The sequence below is a fragment of the Sus scrofa genome, chromosome 1 (assembly GCF_054392235.1).
Source record: "Sus scrofa isolate SSC_HxYL_T2T_F1_AM1 chromosome 1, Sscrofa_HxYL_maternal_Yorkshire_Landrace_v2.0, whole genome shotgun sequence".
NCBI lineage: Eukaryota > Metazoa > Chordata > Mammalia > Artiodactyla > Suidae > Sus > Sus scrofa.
Genome location: NC_139383.1, coordinates 274,921,335 through 274,941,019, shown reverse-complemented (window position 1 = coordinate 274,941,019; position 19,685 = coordinate 274,921,335). Strand labels below are relative to the sequence as shown.

General features: G+C 39.3%; 1 protein-coding gene across 1 annotated transcript; it reads left to right on the top strand.

Annotated features, from left to right (window-relative positions):
• The first annotated feature begins 1,009 nt into the window (after positions 1-1,009).
• Positions 1,010-19,082, top strand: LOC146407222 (olfactory receptor 1J4-like). Its single transcript, XM_085014477.1, has 2 exons — positions 1,010-1,761; positions 18,863-19,082. The coding sequence occupies exons 1-2, from the start codon at positions 1,010-1,012 to the stop codon at positions 19,080-19,082; spliced, it is 972 nt and encodes a 323-aa protein (XP_084870603.1).
• Positions 19,083-19,685: the final 603 nt, after the last annotated feature.

Below are 19,685 nucleotides of genomic sequence, written 5' to 3'. Positions count from 1 at the left end.
CATTTTAAATCCATAGTGATGGAAGGGGAGAGAGAGACAATGACAGATATTAAGGAATTTATTTATTGGAATTTTTTTAAAGCAGTGATTCAAGTTCTGTGGACCTAATAATCTTAAAGGATTATTCATGATCTGGTCATGTATTGTTTTCTGGATGTGAGAGTGAGACCTCAGAAGGAAACCTAATGTTTGTCTTTTACTTCCTCTCTACCTCCCTTCCTTCCAACTTTTTTCCTCCCTTCCTTTATTTCTTCATCTCTTTCTTTCTTTCATTCCTTCTTTCTTTTATTTGGTATGTGGTATACTCATTCTGATGATAAAAATAAGTTTATGCGTTAATCACTTTAGTTTGTACTTGGTACATTAATCTTCCAAATAATAGTTGAAGTGGTGTGTGTGTGTGTGTGTGTGTGTGTGTGTGTGTGTGTGTGTGTTTGTGTGTGTGTGTATGTGTATAATACAGACATAAGCACATAAACCATTTGAGAGTAGAGCCATGGCAGACATTGTGTCTTAGTTATTACTCTCTCCCTACTGTATATCATGATAGCTACATTTTAAAATGAATGAACCATTATCTATTTCCTCTGAAGGGTTTGATTGAAGTCATATGCTTTCTCCAAATTATTGTGTCAGTGTTCAGAAATATCAAGTTTGTTCCTCTCACTAGACTGGATGAAGTATCACTGTGTGAGTGCAATGTGGTGAGACCTGTCTTCACACTGACATAGTCACTCTGAGAAAACTGGTGACCAAATGGTAACTGCTATGCATGGTGCTTCTAAGTTCCAGGAATTTCTGATTTCTCTCTACTCCCAGAATAGAGTAAAGCAACATGAGGAGGGAGAACCAGAGGATCATGTCCAAGTTCATCCTCCTGGGGCTCCCCATCCAGCCAGAGAAGCAGGGCATGTCCTTTGCTCTGTTCCTGGGCATGTACCTGACCACAGTGCTGGGGAACCTGCTCATCACCATGCTCATCAGGCTGGACCCTTGTCTCCACACCTGAATGTACTTCTTCCTTAGTCACATGGACCTCACGGACATCTCCTTTTCATCTGTCACTGTCCCTAAAATGCTGATGAACATGCAGACTCAGGATCAATCCATTCCCTATGCAGGGTGTGTGACACAGATATATTTTTTTGCTTGCATTGAAAATCTTCTTGCAGTGATAGCATATTATAGCTATGTGGATATTTGTCACCCTCTATGCTATGGCATCATCATGAGGAAAGAATTGTGTCTATGTTTCTTGGCTAAATCATGGCTACTCTCCTGTGCCAGTACCCTGACCCACACTTTCCTCCTGGCTCAACTGTCCTTCTGTACTCACAGCATCATCCCCCACTTCTTCTGTGACCTTGCTACACTGCTTAAGCTGTCCTTCTCAGATACCTCTCTCAATGATCTGGTCATATTCACTGGAGGAGCTGCAGTACTCATTTATCTTTTGAGTTTCATCCTAATATCTTATGGCCGCATTGGTGTCGCTATCATGAGGGTCTCTTCTACTAAAGGGATTTGCAAAGCCTTGTCCTCCTATGGCTCCCACCTCTCTGTGGTATCTCTATTCTATGGGACAATTATGGAAGTGTACTTTTCCTCCTCATCAGGCCAGTCCCATGACAAAGACATCTTTGCTTCCATGATGTACACAGTGGTCACCCCCATGCTGAACACTTTCATCTATAGTCTGAGAAACAGAGACATGACATTGGCTCTGGGGATACTTTTCAGAAAAAATAACCTCTTTGCCAAGTGAGAATAACCTAAACAACATTCTTATTTCACTCACTGACCTTGTTACAAAAGCCCTAAAATATTTTAAGTTGAACACCAATATCTCTAGCACGTTCTAAATCGTGCTTTAAATTGTCATGGTTTTTGGATCAATCTCTTTCCCTTTAGTCATATTTATTGTTGAATTATCATTACATAAGTAATAGACATTAAATATGACATTACCCAGTATACACATTCAATGTGTGTACTTCAGTGCATCAACCTCCTTTGTTTATATGTGTAAGTATGTTTAAATTTTGTTTTTTAATATGTTTTATTATTATGTGTGACCTTTTTACAATTTTTGAAGTATATAAATATTATATATATATGTAAAGTTTATTATGTTTATGTTTATGTATTCTTGGCATAGTTTTTAAAATTATTTAATTGATTAAGTAATTAATTTGAAGTATGGTTGACTTAAAATGTCTTAGTTTCAAGTGTAGTGCAAAGTGGTTAGATCTTTTATATAGTATGTACTATATATGTATATTTTCTTATGCTATCACAAAATATTAAATATATGTTCATGTGCTATATAGTTGGTCCTTGATAGTTACCTATTTTTTTCATTTTTTAAAATTTTTTATTTTATATTATTTTCCAACTGTACAGCATGGGAATCAAGTTATCCTTACATGTATATATTTTTTTCCACACCCTTTGTTTTGTTGCAACATGAGTATCTACACATTGTTCTCAATGCTATTCAGCAGAATCTCCGTGTAAGTATACTAAGTTGTGTCTGATAACCCCAAGCTCCCAATCCCTCCCACTCCCTCCCTCTCCCATCAGGCAGCCACAAGTCTCTTCTCCAAGTCCATGATTTTCTTTTCTGAGGAGATGTTCATTAGTGCTGGATATTAGATCCCAGTTATAAGTGATATCACATGGTATTTGTCTTTGTCATTCTGGCTCATTTCACTCAGGGTGAGATTCTCTAGTTCCATCCATGTTGCTGCAAATGGCATTATGTCATTCTTTTTTATGGCTGAGTAGTATTCCATTGTGTATATATACCACCTCTTCCGAATCCAATCATCTGTCGATGGACATTTGGGTTGTTTCTATGTCCTAGCTATTGCGAATAGTGCTGCAATGAACATGGGCGCATGTGTCTCTTTTGTGTAGAGTTTTGTCTGGATATATGCCCAAGAGTGGGATTGCAGGGTCATATGGAAGTTCTATGTATAGGTTTCTAAGGTCTCTCCACACTGTTCTCCAAAGTGGCTGTACCAGTTTCCATTCCCTCCAAGAGTTCAGAAGGGTTCCCTTTTCTCCACAGCCCCTCCAGCACTTGTTATTTGTGGATTTATGAATGATGGCCATTCTGATTGGTGTGAGGTGATATCTCATGGTAGTTTTGATTTGCATTTCTCTTTTGATCAGTGATGTTGAGCATGTTTTCAAGTGTTTGCCGGCCATCTGTATATCTTCCTTGGAGAAATGTCTATTCAGGTCTTTTGTCCATTTTTCCATTGCTTGATTGGCTTTTTTGCTGTTGAGTTGTATAAGTTGCTTACATATGCTAGAGATTATGCCCTTGTCCGTTGCATCATTTGACACTATTTTCTCCCATTCTGAAATTTCTTTTTGTTTTCTTTTTGGTTTCCTTTGCTGTGCCAAAGCCTTTCAGTTGGATGAGGTCCCATGGGTTTCTTTTTGCTCTTATTTCTCTTGCTTTGGGAGACGGACCTGAGAAAATAGTCATGTTGTTGATGTCAGAGAGTGCTTTGCCTATGTTCTCTTCTAGGAGTTTGATGGTGTCCTGTCTTACGTTGAAGTGTTTCAGCCATTTGGAGTTTATTTGTGTGCATGGTGTGAGGGTGTGTTCTAGTTTCATTGCTTTGCATGCAGCTGTCCAGGTTTCCCATCAATGCTTGCTGAATAGACTTTCTTTGTCCCATTTTATGTTCTTGCCTCCCTTGTCAAAGATTAATTGACCATTTGTTTCTGGGTTCTCTATTCTGTTCCATTGGTTTATTTCCAGGTTCTCTATTCTGTTCCATTGGTCTGTCGGTCTGTTTTGATACCAGTCCCACACTGGTTTGATGACTGTGGCTTTGTAGTATTTCTTGAAGTCTGGGAGAGTTATGCCTCCTGCTTGTTTTTTTTTTTTTTTTTCTCAGGATTGATTTGGAGATTCTGGGTCTTTTGTGGTTCCATATAAAAGTTTGGATTGTTTGTTCTAGTTCTATGACAAATGCCATGGGTAATTTGATAGGGATTGCATTGAATCTGTAGATTGCTTTGGGTAGTATGGCCATTTTTACAATATTGATTTTTCCAATCCATGAACGTAGAATATCTTTCCATTTCTTTACATCTTCTTTGATTTCTTTGAATAAAGTTTTATGCTTCTCAGCATATAGTCCTTTCCCTCCTAGGTCAGGTGTATTCTGAGATATTTGATTTTGTGAGGTGCAATTTTAAAGGGTATTGTATTTCTGTATTCCTTTTCTAATATTTCATTGCTGGTGTACAGAAATGCGACGGACTTCTGAATGTTAATCTTATAGCCTGCTGCTTTGCTGAATTTATTAATCAGTTCAAGGAGCTTTTGGGTTGAGTCCTTAGGGTTTTCTATGTATAGTATCATGTCGTCTGCATACAGTGACAGTTTTATGTCTTCTCTTCCTATATGGATGTCTTTTATTTCTTTCGTTTGTCTAATTGCTGTGGCTCCGACTTCCAAAACTACGTTGAATAGCAGTGGTGAGAGTGGGCATCCCTGTCTTGTTCCAGATTTGAGTAAGAAGGCTTTCAGTTTTTCCCCATTGAGTATTATATTTGCTGTGGGTTTGTCATAAATGGCTTTGATTATGTTCAGGAATGTTCCCTCTATACCCACTTTGGCGAGGGTCTTGAACATGAATGGATGTTGGACTTTGGCAAATGCTTTTTCTGCATCTATTGAGATGATCATGTGGATTTTGACTTTTCTTTTGTTAATGTGGTGTATGATGTTGATTGATTTGCGTATATTGAACCATCCTTGTGAACCTGGGATGAACCCTACCTGGTCATGGTGTATAATTTTTTTGATATGTTGTTGGATTCGGTTGGCTAAGATTTTGTTGAGAATTTTTGCATCTATATTCATCAATGATATTGGCCAATAGTTTTCTTTTTTGGTGTTATCTCTGTCTGCTTTTGGAATTAGGGTGATGCTGGAATCATTGAATGTCTTTGGGAGTATTCCTTCTTCTTCAACATTTTGAAAGAGTTTAAGGAGGATGGGCACCAGTTCCTCTTTATATGTTTGATAGAATTCATTTGTGAAGCCATCTGGTCCTGGACTTTTATTTGTAGGGAATGTTTTTATGACCTCTTCAATTTCATTTCTAGTGATCGGTCTGTTCTGTTGGTCTGTTTCTTCTTGATTCAGTTTTGGCAGGCTATATGATTCTAGAAAATTGTCCACTTCTTCCAGATTGTCAAATGTGTTAACATATAGTTGTTCATAGTATTCTCTTATGTTTTTTGTATTTCTGCTGTATCTGTTGTGATTTCTCCTTTTGCATTTCTAATTTTGTTTATTTGAGTTCTTTCTCTCCTCTTCTTAGTGATTCAGGCCAGGGGCTTTTCAATTTTGTCTACCTTTTCAAAGAACCAGCTCTTGTTTTTTTTTTTTTTTTTAATTTTCTCTATTGTTTTTTGAGTCTCTATTTTATTGATTTCTTCTTTGATCTTTATAATTTCCTTCCTTCTGCTGACTTTAGGACATTTTTGTTCTTCTTTTTCTAATTTGTTTAGGTGGAGGGTTAAGTTGTCAATTTTGGATCTTTCTTCTTTTTTGAGAAAGGCCTGTATTGCTATAAATTTCCCTCTGAGCACTGCTTTTGCAGCATCCCATAGATTTTGAGAGGCTGTGTCTTCATTATCATTTGTTTCAAGGTAGTTTTTAATTTCCTTCTTGATTTCCTCATTGACCCATTGGTTTTTTAGTAGCATGTTGTTTAGTCTCCATGTAGTAGGTTTTTTCTCCTTTCTCTTCCCATGGTTGATTTCTAATTTCATGGTGTTGTGGTCAGAGAAGATACTTGAGATAATTTCTATGCTCCTAAATTTATTGAGGTTAGCTTTATGTCCCAAGATGTGTTCGATTTGAGAATGTTCCATGTGCACTTGAGAAGAATATGTATTCTATTTTTTGGGATGTAGTGTCCTGAAGATATGAAGTGTCTAACTTTTCTATTGCTTCCTTTAGGATCTGTGATGCTTTATTCGTTTTCTGTCTAGAGGCTCTGTCCATTGCTGCGAGTGGGGTATTAAAATCTCCTACTATGTTAGGATTTCCATCAATTTCTCCCTTTATGTCTGTTAATATTTGTTGTATGTATCTGGGTGCTCCTATATTTGGGGCATATATGTTGATGATAGTAACATCCTCTCCTTGGATGGATCTCTTAATCATTAAAGAGTGTCCTTCTTTGTCTGTATGTCTTTTGTTTTAAAGTCTATTGTGTATGATATACGTGTTGCAACTCATGCTTTCCTGTCATGTCTATTGGCGTGAAATATTTTTTCCCACCCCTTCACTTTCAATCTATATGTATTCTTTGTCCTGTGGTGAGTTTCTTGTAGGCAGCATATTAAAGGTTTTTGCCCTTTTATCCACTCAGCAACTCTCTGTCTTTGTATTGGAGACTTCAGTCCATTGACATTTAAGGTGATAATTGATAGATGATTATTTATTGCCATTTTGAACCTGGTGTTCCAGTTGATTCTATGGTCCTCCATTCTTCTTTTTTTTTTTTTTTTTTTTTTGGATGGATGGTCTCCAGTTATTATCTGCTTGAGTGTTTGGTTTTGTTTTGTTTTTTCATTTTTTGCAAATGCAATGTTTCGTTTTGGCTTGTGGTTGCCATGGTTTTTAAATATGCAAACCCCTTCCTATAATTGTGTGTTTTAGCCTGATGGTCCTGTGGGTGCAAACACTTCATTACTATACTAAAATTAAGAAGATAAACAAACAAAGGGTCTATTTATTTCCTAACATCCCTTGCCCACATTTTATGATTTTGATGACACATTTTTTTCTTCTTAATTTTATTTTGTTTGAAACATGTTCATGATTAAATCTGTATGCTGGCTTATTTGAGTGACTGCTCTCCGATTGTGGTTTCCCCAATCTGAGTTCTTCCTCTTCTTTTTTTTTTCTTTTCCTCCCTTTCTTTCCTTCCTTGCTTTTTGGTTTAGAGAAGACCTTTCAGTATTTCTTTTAGCCTGGGTTTTGTATTGCTGTATTCTTTTAGCTTTTCTTTGTTGGAAAAAAAATTATTTCTCCTTCTATTTTAAATGATGTTCTTGCTGAATAGAGTAGTCTAGGGTGCATATTTTCTCCTTTCATCACTTTAAATATCTCTTGCCTTTCCCTCCTGGCCTGTAGTGTTTCTGTAGAGAAATCAGCTGATAATCTTATTGGGGTTCCCTTGTAGGTAACATTCTGCTTTTCTCTTGGTACCCTTAGGGTCCTCTCTTTATCACTAACTTTTGCCATTTTTATTATGATGTGTCTTGGTGTGGGTCTATTTGGGTTCACCTTGTTTGGGGCCCTCTGTGATTCCTGTATCTTGAACTCAGTATCCTTTAGATTTCGGAAGGTTCCAATGATGATTTCTACAAATATATTTACCATCCCCTTTTATTTTTATACTCCTTCTGGAATTCCTATTATGTGTAGACTGGCTCGCTTTATATTATCCCATAGTCTCTTATATTGCTTTCATGTTTCTTCATTTGGTTTTCTGTCTGTTGACATGATTGGATGATTTCCATTATTCTATCTTCCATATCACTGATTCGTTCTTCTGCATTATTCATTCTGGATTTTACTGCCCTTAGTTCAGTTTGTATCTCTACCAATGTATTTTCTAGTTTTACTTGGCTCCTCCTTATAGTTTCCAGTTCCTCTCTGAGGGTGTCTGCATTAACGTTCATATGTTCTCTTAATTCCTTCAGTATTTTCACTATTTCTCGTTTGAACGCCAGGTCTGTCAGACTGCAGAAATCTGTTTCATTGTTGACTGCTTTAGGTGTGTTCTGTTGGTTTAACTGGGGGCAGTATCTCAGCTTTTTCATCTTGCTTGTTGTTTTCTTTTTCCTGGTGTAGTACCCTCTGTGGCTGGTCAGTGTTTGCCTTGTCACTTCTGTGGAATGTTTCCTGAGGGCTGGCATTGTTGGTCAGTCTTTTTTTGAGGCAGTGTGGCTTTTCTGGAGTGCTGGCAGGGCTAACAGGGTCTCTTTGAAGCAAAGGACTTCCTGAGGGCAGAAAGGACTGGGAGGTCCACACCACAATGGCAGCAGATTTCACTCAGCCAGGCAGATCTTGCTTTGGTGTTTTTGGGCTGTGAGGCTCTTGCAGCAGGCTGGTGGTGCTGGGCAGCTCTTCTACAAGAGTGCAGCACCCCCAAGGGCTGGAGCTGCTGGATGGATTTGCTACCTGGGCTGCTGTGAACCCAAGAGGCTCTTCCCCAGGGCAGCCAAACTGGGAAGGACTTTCTGAGAATTACACAGATCTTTTCATGGACTGGAAAAGTCTGTTCTAGCTTTTCTGGGCTGCAGGCCTTTTCCTGGGGGCTGGCAGTGTTTGTTGTTGTTCCGTGGGGGTGTAGCCCCTCCATAGGGCAAGTAAGCCATGGTAGGAACAGCCCCTGTGGTGGTAGGATTGTGGCAATTGCTGAGGCCAGCCCTCCCAGAAGGCAGGCAGCCCCAGGTCCAGCGTGTGTGAAAGGGGTGGCAGTGGAGGGGATGCATTGGGAAGCAAAGCTTTCTGATAAATAGCAGGCCAGTAATCTCCCTGTGGCATTTGGAGTATTCTGTGCTGGCCCACCCCTTCTTCTCTCCCCTCCCCAACACTGGTGCGGACTGCTCTTTTCCCAGGTTCCCTCTGATGAGGTTTTCCACATCCCTTCCCTTAGCATATTGCTCCCTCCCTCTGTGATGCTCTCTTTTCTAGTCTCCCAGGCAGTCTCTGCCCAGTCAAACTTGACAGACCAGTTTCTAGACCTCCCAAGCAGTCTCCACTCCACCCCACTCCCCCAGCCCTTTCCGGGGACTAACCTCTGGAGCAGAGATCTCAGTGCCCAGCTCCCACCCAGGCATCTCTATTTATGCTGACCATGCCCATACTTAAGATGATCTGTTGGGTTCCCACTCTGCTTTTCAGAACTCTGATTTACTGCTACACTCTTCTCTGCATCTGCAGATTCCTCCAGTTCAGTTGATCTTTCTGTTGAGTAGGTGACTTTCCAGGGTGTGGAACCCCTTTCTCCTCTGCAGTTCCCTTTTGGGAGTGCCCGTCCAGCTTGCATTCACCTTCTCTCACTCTCCTCTTTTCTCTTGTTTTACCTAGTAATGTCACAAAATTCTTGCCATTATTGGAGTTTAGGTTCTTCTGCCAGCGATTGGTTGCTGTTCTGTGTGAGTCGTTTATCCTGTAGATGTGTTTTTGTTGTTGTTGTTGTGTTTGTGGGAGAGGACCAGCATGTCCCCCTACTCTTCTGCCATCTTGCCTCTCTCCAGTTATCTATTTTATATACAGCAGTGTGTATATGTTAACCCCAAAACTGATCATTTGTCAGTCCCCCTTAACCCTTTGATAACCATAAGTTTGTTTTCTATGTCTGTGTGTCTGTTTTGTGAATAAGTTCATTGGTATCCTTTAATTATTATTATTATTATTGCATTTTTATGGTTGCTCTGACAGCATATGGAAATTCCTGGGCTAGGGATCAACGCAGAGCTATAGCTGACAGCCTACACCACAGCCACAGCAATGTGGGATAAAAGCCATGCCTGTGACCTATACCACAGCTCAAGGCAATGCTGGATCTACAACCCACTGAGCAAGGCCATGGATTGAACCTACATCCTCTTGCGTACTATTTGGACTCATTTCCCTTGAGCCACAATAGGAACTTCCTCTGTTATTTTGTTCAGATACCACATGTAAGCTATATCATATGGTATATGTTTGTCTCCGGTTTACTTCATTTAGTACAATAATTATCTACCTTCATCCATGTTGCTACAAATGGCATTATTACATTATTTTTATGACTGAGTGATATTCTATTATATATACGTACCATATCTTCTTTGTCATTAATCTGTTGATGGGCATTTGTTTGCTTTCATGTCCTGGCTTCTTGCCTTCCAAAGTTACAAATATTCCATTAAGTTTCTAATGTTTCATTTTAGTAAAGTGCAAAATGCTCATCTTCTCAATGCAGTATCAGGTTAATATAGTACTTTTGATGGTTTGCTAAACCTAATAAACTTTAATTTGATTTTGCTTTTGACAATAGGAGAGCACAGAGTTGTCAATCTAATTATCGATTTTCCCCATTCCAGGAAGACTAACCACCCCCCACTGGATGTTTGTGTTGAGAATAGTTCACAGCTATTGGATTAATTTTATCTCAGAAATGAGTGTTGTCTTTTCCCCAGATATCTCACTTCTAATGTGACAAAGTGCTAAATGCCTGAATTTATATTTTTTTCACACAAATACAGCTACTACACAATTACTATGTGCTAGGCAATTTTCTATATTCTGAGAATACAAGTTTAAAAAAGTATCCCCTTGTAGAGTTTACATTCCTGCACTCCTGATGTGGATCATGATGCTCTTTTTTTCCATAGCAGGATTTAACCTTCTAACACACCATAAACTTAACTTATTTTTAAACTTGTCATCATTTCTTTACTAAGCTGAATGTTCTATGGTAGATGGTTTTATATGTCTGAAATAAATAAATTCTAAGTTTTTGGTAGGTAAAAACATCTGTGAATAAAGGAGGCATAAAAAGGGAGGAGCAAAGAGCACCTGTCATGGCTTGGCGGTTAAAAACCTAATTTCCAGGAGGACATGGATTAAATATCTGACCTCGCTTAGTGGGTTAAGGATCCAGTGTTGCCATGAGATGCAGTGTAGGTTTCAGTCATGGCTTGGGTCTGGCTTTGCTGGGGCTAGGGTGTAGGCCAGAAGCTATAGCTCCAAATCTGCCCCTAGTCAGGGAATTTCCTTATGCCCAATGTGTAGCCCAAAAGATCAAAAAAAGTTGGGGGAAAAATGTTGGTGAGGGGTTCATAATTTCACACTGTGTGCTCTTGGTATAGATCATTGGGAATGTAACATCCAAAGATGTTAGTGAGGAGAGGGAAGTGAGTCGTGGGGCCACTAGGGCAAAAGCACCTACCAATCCTATGCCTGACCTATCCCAGGGGCATGAATGGAGCCTCTGTACCTGGACAGCACTACTTGGGAGGGGTGATGGGTGATGAGTTGAGAGATATCAAAGGACCAGATTCGTTGGGCACTTTACATCTTGGTAGGTGTATTTGTCAAGATTCTCCAGAAAAGTAGAATTGGTAGGGTGTGTGTGTGTGTGTGTGTGTGTGTGTGTGTGTGTGTGTGTGTGTCTGTGAGTGAGAGAGAGAGATTTATTGCATCCCTGTTGTGGCATTATGGTATTGGTACCATCTCTCCATGGGTTAAATGATCCCATTGCTGTAGCTGATGTGTATGTGGCAAATGCACTTCTGAAGTGATCCCTGTCCTGGGAACTTCCATATGCTACAGGGTCACAAAAAGAGAGGAAAAAAAAGAGAGAAATTTATTTTTTAAAAAGTTGGCTAACATAATTGTGGAAGCAAGCAAGGGTAAAGTCTTCATGGTAGGTTTGATGGCTGGAAACCCAGGGAAAAGTTGCAGTTTGAATCTGAAGGCAGGCTCTGACACAAGTGTCACAGAGGTCATTCTTTTCCTTAAGGTCCTTAACTGATTGGATAATGAGCACCATCATTATGGAGGACAGTCTGCTTTATTCAGAGTCTACAGATTACAGCATTAATCTCATCTACACAGATACTGGCATGGAAATATCTAGAAGTACTTTTGAACAAATATCTGGGTCCTACATCCTAACCAAGTTGCCATGTAAAATGAAGCATTACAGTTGAGTTTTTGATTCTCAGTCTGATTTGGGGACCTTCTGTAAGGTATTTCATAGAGGGAAAACATGGCCATCCTTGATTTTGTTATAGTTTCTTTAAAAACACACAGAGTTTTGGAGGTATAAATCATATACAATAAACTTCACATACCTTAAGTATAACATTTCACTCAGAAAACTGCATATAGAACTACCATATGATCTAACCATTCAACTCCTAGCATATATCCAGATTAAACTACAATGCAAAAATTTACATGCTCTCCTATGTTCTTAGAAGCACTGTTCACAATAACCAAGACTTAAAAATAAACTTGATATCCATCAAGAGTTGAATGGATACAGAAGTTGTGGTACATAAAGAGAAAGGAATACTACTCAGCCATAAAAATTTCTGCAATGATGCCATTTCCAGCAACATGGTGCAACTAGATAGTCTGATACTAAGTGAAGTAAGTCAGAAAGACACACATCATATGATATCACTTACATGTGGAATCTGAAATATGGCACAAATGAACCTATTTACACAACAGAAACTGACTCATGGATATATAAAATAGACTTGTGGTTGCCAAGGGGGAGGAAGGGGGAATGGTATGGACAGGGAGTTTAGGGTTAGTAGATGCAAAATATTGCATTAGGAATGGATAAGCAATGAGGTCCTACTATATAGCACAGTGAAATATATCTAGTCTCTTGGGATAGCGCACAACAAAAAAGAATGTAGGAAACTTCATGTATACACAGAAGCACACATAAACACACACACACACACACTGTCACTTTGATATTGTGCAGAAATTGGTGCAACATTGTAAATCAACTATACTTTAATTTTAAAGAAGTTTAAAAAAACATACCATTTGACCAATTTTGACATATATATGCACCCATGAAATTACCACCACAGCCATCAAGATCATGAGTTTCCCTGATTTCTACCCTCCTGCTCTCCCTGCCCTCCTTCCATCTGTCCACAGGTGAACCACTATTCTCTCTCTGTCACATAGATTATTTTGCATTTCCTAGAGTATTATTTCATTTTTTATTTTTTTATTTCCCCAACATATTTTTTTCCCAACTGTGTAGCATGGGGACCCAGTTACACATACATGTATACAGACTTTTTTCACCGATTGTCATGCTCCATTTTAAGTATCTAGACATAGTTCTCAGTGCTACAGAGCAAGATCTCATTGTTAATCCATTCCAAAAGCAATAGTTTGCATCAGTTAGCCCCAAGCTCCCAGTCCATCCCACTCCCTCCCCCTCCCCATGGTCAACCATAAGTCTATTCTCCAAGTCCATGATTTTCTATTCTGTGTAAAGGTTCATTTGTGCCATACATTAGATTCCAGATATAGGTGATATCATATGTTATTTGTCTTTCTCTTTCTGACTTACTTCACTCAGGATGAGAGTCTCTAGTTCCATCCATGTTGAGCAAATGGCATTATTTTTTTCTTTTTTATGGCTGAGTAGTATTTCATTGTGTACATATACCACGTACTACTAATATATTCATCCATCGATGGACATTTAAGTTGTTTCCATGTCGTGGCTACTGTGAGTAGTGCTACAATGAACATACAGGGGCATGTGTTTTTTTCAAGGGAAGTTTTGTCTGGATATACACCCAAGAGTGGGATTGCTGGATCATATGGTAGTTCTATGTATAGATTTCTAAGGTACCTCCATACTGTTCCCATTGTGGTTGTACCAGCTTCCATTCCCACCAACAATGCAGGAGGGTTCCCTTTTCTGCACACACCCTGCAGCATTTGTTATGTGTGGACTTATTAATGATGGCCATTCTGAATGGTGTGAGGTGGTATCTTGTGGTAGTTTTGATTTGTATTTCTCTAATAGTGATGTTGAGCATTTTTTCACGTGCTTTTTGGTCATCTGTACATCTAGAGGATTAATTCAGTGGAATCATATAGTGTGTATTCTTTTCTTGCTGTCTTCTTTCACTGGGTGTGTGCATTTTGAGATTCATTCATGTTCTACTGTGCACAAAGAGTTCATTTTTTATTGCTGAATTGTATTCCATTGTATGGATATACCAGGCTGTTGCATCCATGCACATTTAAAACTTTTTTTTTTTTATTATTGTAAAATTTTTAATTATTTTTGTTTTTGATATATTTCAGTTTATCTTCTTAAAACTTTCATTAGACTTTATTTTTTATCAAAGCATAGTTCATTTACAATGTTGTGTTAGTTCCAAATGTACAAAAAATTGATAAAGGTATACAAACACACACACATTCTTCTAGGATTCTTTTCCCTGATTGGTTATTACAAACTATTGAGTATAGTTTCCTGTGATTTTATAATAAGTCCAGTCATTATTAACAGTAAGTCCATTGGTGAACATCTGGGGTGTTTCCAGCTTCTGGCTATTAAATAAAGCTCTTGTGAACATTCTTGTATAAACCTACGTAAAACTCTCTACTTTCCTTTACCTTGGACTAATACCTAGTCAGGTGCTAAGTATATTTTAAACTCTTTTAAATTGTTCAATTTGTTTTGTATTCCCATGGGCAGTGTATGCGTGTTCCAGTTCCATCACATTGTCAGTGACACTGAGAGCAGCAGTCTTTTCAATAGCCAATCTAATAGGTGTCTAGTGGTTAAACTAGTTTACAGACCAGGGACAACTTGATTGAAGGGGTGTCTGTGTTTCCTTGGAAAAGAATCCTGTAACACTGAGGTATTTTTTAAGTTTCTTAAGTCTCCCTAGCTTCATGCATGATTCTCATTGTTCCCCAGCACTTGTCACCATTTACCTACAATTCATTTTACCTTAAAATTTTTTTCTGTGCCACCTCCAGTTTGTATGTGTGTTCTAAGAGAGGGATTTCTGTTTATATTATTATCTGTTATGTCTCTAGAGAATATATCAGTATTAGATTTGTGGTAACATTCATGGTTATTTAAGTGAATGTATGAAAGGATGAACATATGAATTCATTCAACAATTACCAATCACAGTTGCCTGCTGTAAGCCATAGCTGATCTCTAGTGATACAAAGACATTGAAATTTAGTAAGCTTTCATTAGGTGCTCATTTAACCATTTTTCCAACTCACTTGAAGACTATGATTTTTATGTCCCCTTTATATAAACTGAGTCTCAGCAGTCTTTGATAAATTGCTAAAGTATGCTCTCTTACAGGGGAATAAGCAAGAGTCTTTCTTTCCAGAGTTATAAATTCAATCCCCCTTTTCCTGAGCAAGGCATGGACCTGCACTACAACATCTTCCATGGGTGTGGGGATATGTGTACATTTTAAGGGGCTTTGTGTTCTAATGAAAGTCTGGGTCAGTGCTGGGGAAACTGCAGAACCCTTACATTACCTATGCTATATGCTACCTTGGGATAGGTGGTGCTCATGATGCAGAGGCCGCAGGCAATGTGGAAACTCCTTCTTCTCATTAGAGACTTGACCAGAAGCCCAAGGTACCACTGATATCAGGGACAGTTTTCTCCTGTGAATCCAGGTGCAGCTCAGCTCCTTTGGACCCTAATCTTCCTCATTCCCAGGGGGCCAGGATGGAGTTGGGCAGTTCGTTCAGTGGACAGCTTCTCTATTCATGGCCTGGGGTGGATTCCCTCTGGGGTCTCTCTAGGATGAAGAAAAGTAGATCTGCTTGTGCATTGTTTTGAAGCTAGATAACTGACATGAGTCTTTGTAAAGTTCCTCAGGCCACCAAGGTATTTTCATTTTCTTTGGATCCTGGGTCTTCTTGACAGAAAGTGAGGATTCAGTTAACAGAATGAAGCAGAAGGTATTTGAACTCACAGCACAGGTATATCCCAGAAGGAGCCCTGAATCCTCCCTAGTTAGGCATGTCTGTCTATGTGTAATTGTGTGTATGACCATCAGAGAAGTTATGTGTATTTGTGTGTGTGTTGTGTTGTAAAGTCTATGTGTGTGTGTGTAACTGACAAACACACTGAATGACACACACGAGGATATACAGAGGTCAGAGAAGCCTGGACATTTCCTTAGTGTGTATTTATTCTACTTGCATCTGCAGCTTGTGTGCCATGTGGAAGACCTTGTGCACTGCTTGTGATTCAAATATGAATGACTTCCTGTGTTGACAATGCCTATGGTCTAAGATGCTTGACTGTTCTTTGTGTGTAACTGTGTGATACATGTGTAATTGTTAGTGAGTTTGACATAGATTTATGTGAAGCTGACTCACAGCCTGACTTTATTTATCTAGGGAGAGTAAAAGCCAGAGGAATCTATAATTCTCCATTTGGCCAGTGTGTGTCTGTGATAATGTGTGAGTTCTTTTGGGTAACAAACCCACACCTTGACCTTTTCAACACAGAAGTTATAAATCTGTGTGTGTGTGTTTGTGACATTATCACATTCTTTCACTCTCCACCTGCCTGAGAACAGAATGCACAAAGGCAGCTCCACAGGAAATCTACTTTGCTAAACTATTGCCATCCATTTTACTGTTATTTGAGTACTTAGCAGGACCCTGGAAGCACAATAATTTTGATGATCTGCTTCAATATTTGTTTACCTGCTTAGAAATGAAATCCTCATTTCTGAAATTGTGTACTTCTACACTCATTTATTTAAATTTTCCCCACTTAATGGCTTGGTAATTTTGTGTTTGACCATGGTGATTCTCAGCATCCAGCACTGTTTCATGGGATCATGCCAATTGCTGACAGATCTTGCATGTAATTTGCTTAAGAAGCTAGGCACATCATAAGCACTTAGTTAATTCTAGCCTATTGGAGACCAAACAACTGTCAATGTCCTGATTGTGGAGTTGCCAATATTTGCTATGAAGACAGGAAAATCAGCCCCATCCATAGCTCTCTCAAAATAAGAGGCCTACCCCATCCCCAGGTCATGCACATCTTCCCTTCCTTACTAGTAAGCAAAGTCTCAGCCACCTCTTTGCACACTCTGATGATGGTATCAAGGTACCACATCTGTATCATTGCCTTCTGATCACACTGCAGTTCTGGGTGTCATTAGGAGCTCTTGTTCTCCTGCAGGAGATCACTGAGATCCTGGGCTAAGTCTGACCCAGCAGCTTTCAGTGAGAAGCTTGTGCTTGGCAGGAGGGTAAAATGTCTTTTCCCTCCTTGTACCCTGTGAACAGAGTCAGTTTATAAACCGAAGGAAGTCCCTGGTCTGGAGCAAGCATCTACTGACAGACTCTTACATAGTGGTAATGTCATGTTCCTCTCCCAGCATGTTTTAACATTTACCTTTTCACTTTTAACATTTAACCTTATCTTTGCTACCCCCCATAAAAAGAGATGAGTGTATTGCCTCTATAGTGGAAAGATGATCAGCAAATCAATATTTGAGACCAGGATCCACTATGCAATATATATGTAAGCAATTTCACTATTCCTCTTGGTAAAATGCAGGGAAAGTATACTATCATCTCTGCTTCACAGACACAAATAAATAATGATAGATTGAATGAAATTGAAGGCATTTGAAAGCCATTGGCAAACTAAAGGTCTGCATTAATATGTGTGGACAGTTATCTGAGCAGTAGTACTCCTTCAATATCTGAAATATTTCTTCTTAAGCTCTTTCCTGTTTGTCTAACTAAAGATAGGAAGGAACAGTAGAGTCATAGAAACAAAGATTCCAGTATATATTTAAGAGAATCAGAGAGAAATGTGACTAGAGCTGTTGCTAAATATGATCATGCTCATTTCCTACTCCTTCTGAATATGTTGATAGTGCAGTTTTATATACTTTCAATTTTTTAATTTTTAAGGGCTGCACCTACAGCATACATCAGTTCCTAGGCTACAGGTTAAATGAAAGCTGCTGCTGCTGGTTTATACCACAGCCGCAGCAACACAAGATTCAAGCCCTGTCTGCAACCTACACTACAGCTCATGGCAATGCTGAATCCTTAGCCCACTGAGTGAGGCCAGGGTTCTAACTCATATCCTCATAGATATGAGTCATATTCTTAACCCATGAGCTACAATGGAACTCTCAAAAGTGAAGTTTTAAGGGCATCCTTCCTAGAACTCAAAATGCTAAGTGAGGAAATCATAGAAAAATGTATTTGTCTGCCATTGTGTTCATTTACTGTCAGTTATTATCAATGTGAAGATCAACATTGGCATATAGTGCTGGTGAATGAGATAACTAATTCTAAGAGAAAGCCCAGGCCTTCAGGATCTCTCAGCTCTCAGACCGCATCTCAGATCTCAAGTATCTTCCTAAAGAAGAATATCTACATCTGAGCCCACTTGGAGGATCAAATGAAGATAGAGATAGAGAGAGGTCCATGCTCTGAAGTAAAGTTTATTTCTTGTCAAGAAGATAAACATGCATTAAGACAAGTTCAAGTGGGGAACTTACCTCATTGATAGGATATGAGCTCAGAAACTCACCTGAAGAGTTTGAGAGCTCAGATAAGTTAACACAAATTTTAGGTCTGCGTCTTGGTCCTTTATGGGGACCACCTCATAATACTGTTTTATTAAAGGCCTGAACTTGATACATTTGTGGGTGGTATACTGATACTCTCATAAAATTAATGTATACAATTTTTGGTGTTTCTATGATGCAGGACAGTTTTCTTATATATTAATGCCTAAAGAATTAGAATCATTTTCTTAACTCTATGAAGGTGTGGCATTAGTATCTTCCCATTATAGAGGCAAAACATAAGGCCAAGAGAGATTTAGCATCCCAAGTCCTACAATGAGAAAGTGGTGGGACCAAAATCATAACATGAGGAATCTCACACCAGATTCCCAACTTAGTTAGTCTTTGGTCATGTGTGCCATTGAGGGTTAGTCTCCTGAGGAAAGAGGTCCTGTAGGTAATATGTATTCTTCTATGTCCAATAAGTAGCTTAGTGTCAGAAACATGGTTGATTAAAAAGAAAAAATAATGAATTTCCTGGCTTTAATTGAAAGGAATCATGTTGAGTGTTGAGGGTGTGTCATTTGCTTTGGCCACACTAGGTGATAAAAAAATGGAGGCATTTATTCTTTTTCTCCATGAGAAGGTGAGTGAGGCTAGTGTGGTGGCCACAATTGCAACTTCAATGTCTTTGAAGTTTCCTAGTCTCCTCTTTCCCCAGCAAACTTGAGAAGAACGTGAAGAGAGAGAACCAAAGCCATGTGTCTGAGTTCCTCCTCCTGGGGCTCCCCATCTGGCCAGAGCAACAGGGCATGTTCTTTGCCCCATACTTGGGCATGTACCTGGCCATAGTGCTTGATAACCTGCTCATCATCCTGATCATCAGGCTGGAGCACCACCTCCACACCCCCATGTACTTCTTCCTCGGCCACTTGGCCTGAACAGACATCTCCTGCTCATCTGTCACTGTCCCTAAGATCCTGATGAACATGCAGACTCAGGATCAATCCATTCCCTATGCAGAGTATGTAACACAGATGTATCTTTTCATATTTTTGTTGGCATTGATACTTTGTTGGCATTTCTTCTTTCAGTGATGGCCTAGGATAGATATGTGGCCATTTGTCACCCTCTATGCTAGACCATCATCATGAGGTAAGAGCTGTGTCTATGTCTCTTTGCTGAATCCCCGCTCCTCTTGTGTGCCAGTGCTCTGACCCCCACATTCCTCCTGGCTCAACTGTCCTGTGCTGAAAACATCATCCCTTAATTCTTCTGTGACCTTGCTGCCCTACTTAAGTTGTCCTGCTCAGATGCCTCTCTCAATGAGCTGGTCATATTCACTGTAGGGTTTTTAGTTCTCATTTTTCTGTTGAGTGGCATCCTGGTCCCTTATGGCCACATTGGAGCCTCCATCCTGAGGATCCGCTCTATTAAAGGGATCTGCAAACCTTGTTCACCAGTGACTCCCACCTCTCTGTGGTGTCTTTATTCTGTGGGACAGGTATGGCCCTGTAACTTTCCTCTTCCTCAGGCCAATCCCA

Bases quoted from the DNA above. Each gene is read 5' to 3' on its own strand.
- LOC146407222 (XM_085014477.1), top strand. From the start codon at position 1,010: ATGTACTTCTTCCTTAGTCACATGGACCTCACGGACATCTCCTTTTCA. The intron at 1,762-18,862 runs GTGAGAATAACC...CTCTTTCCCCAG, and splicing joins AAAAATAACCTCTTTGCCAA to CAAACTTGAGAAGAACGTGA.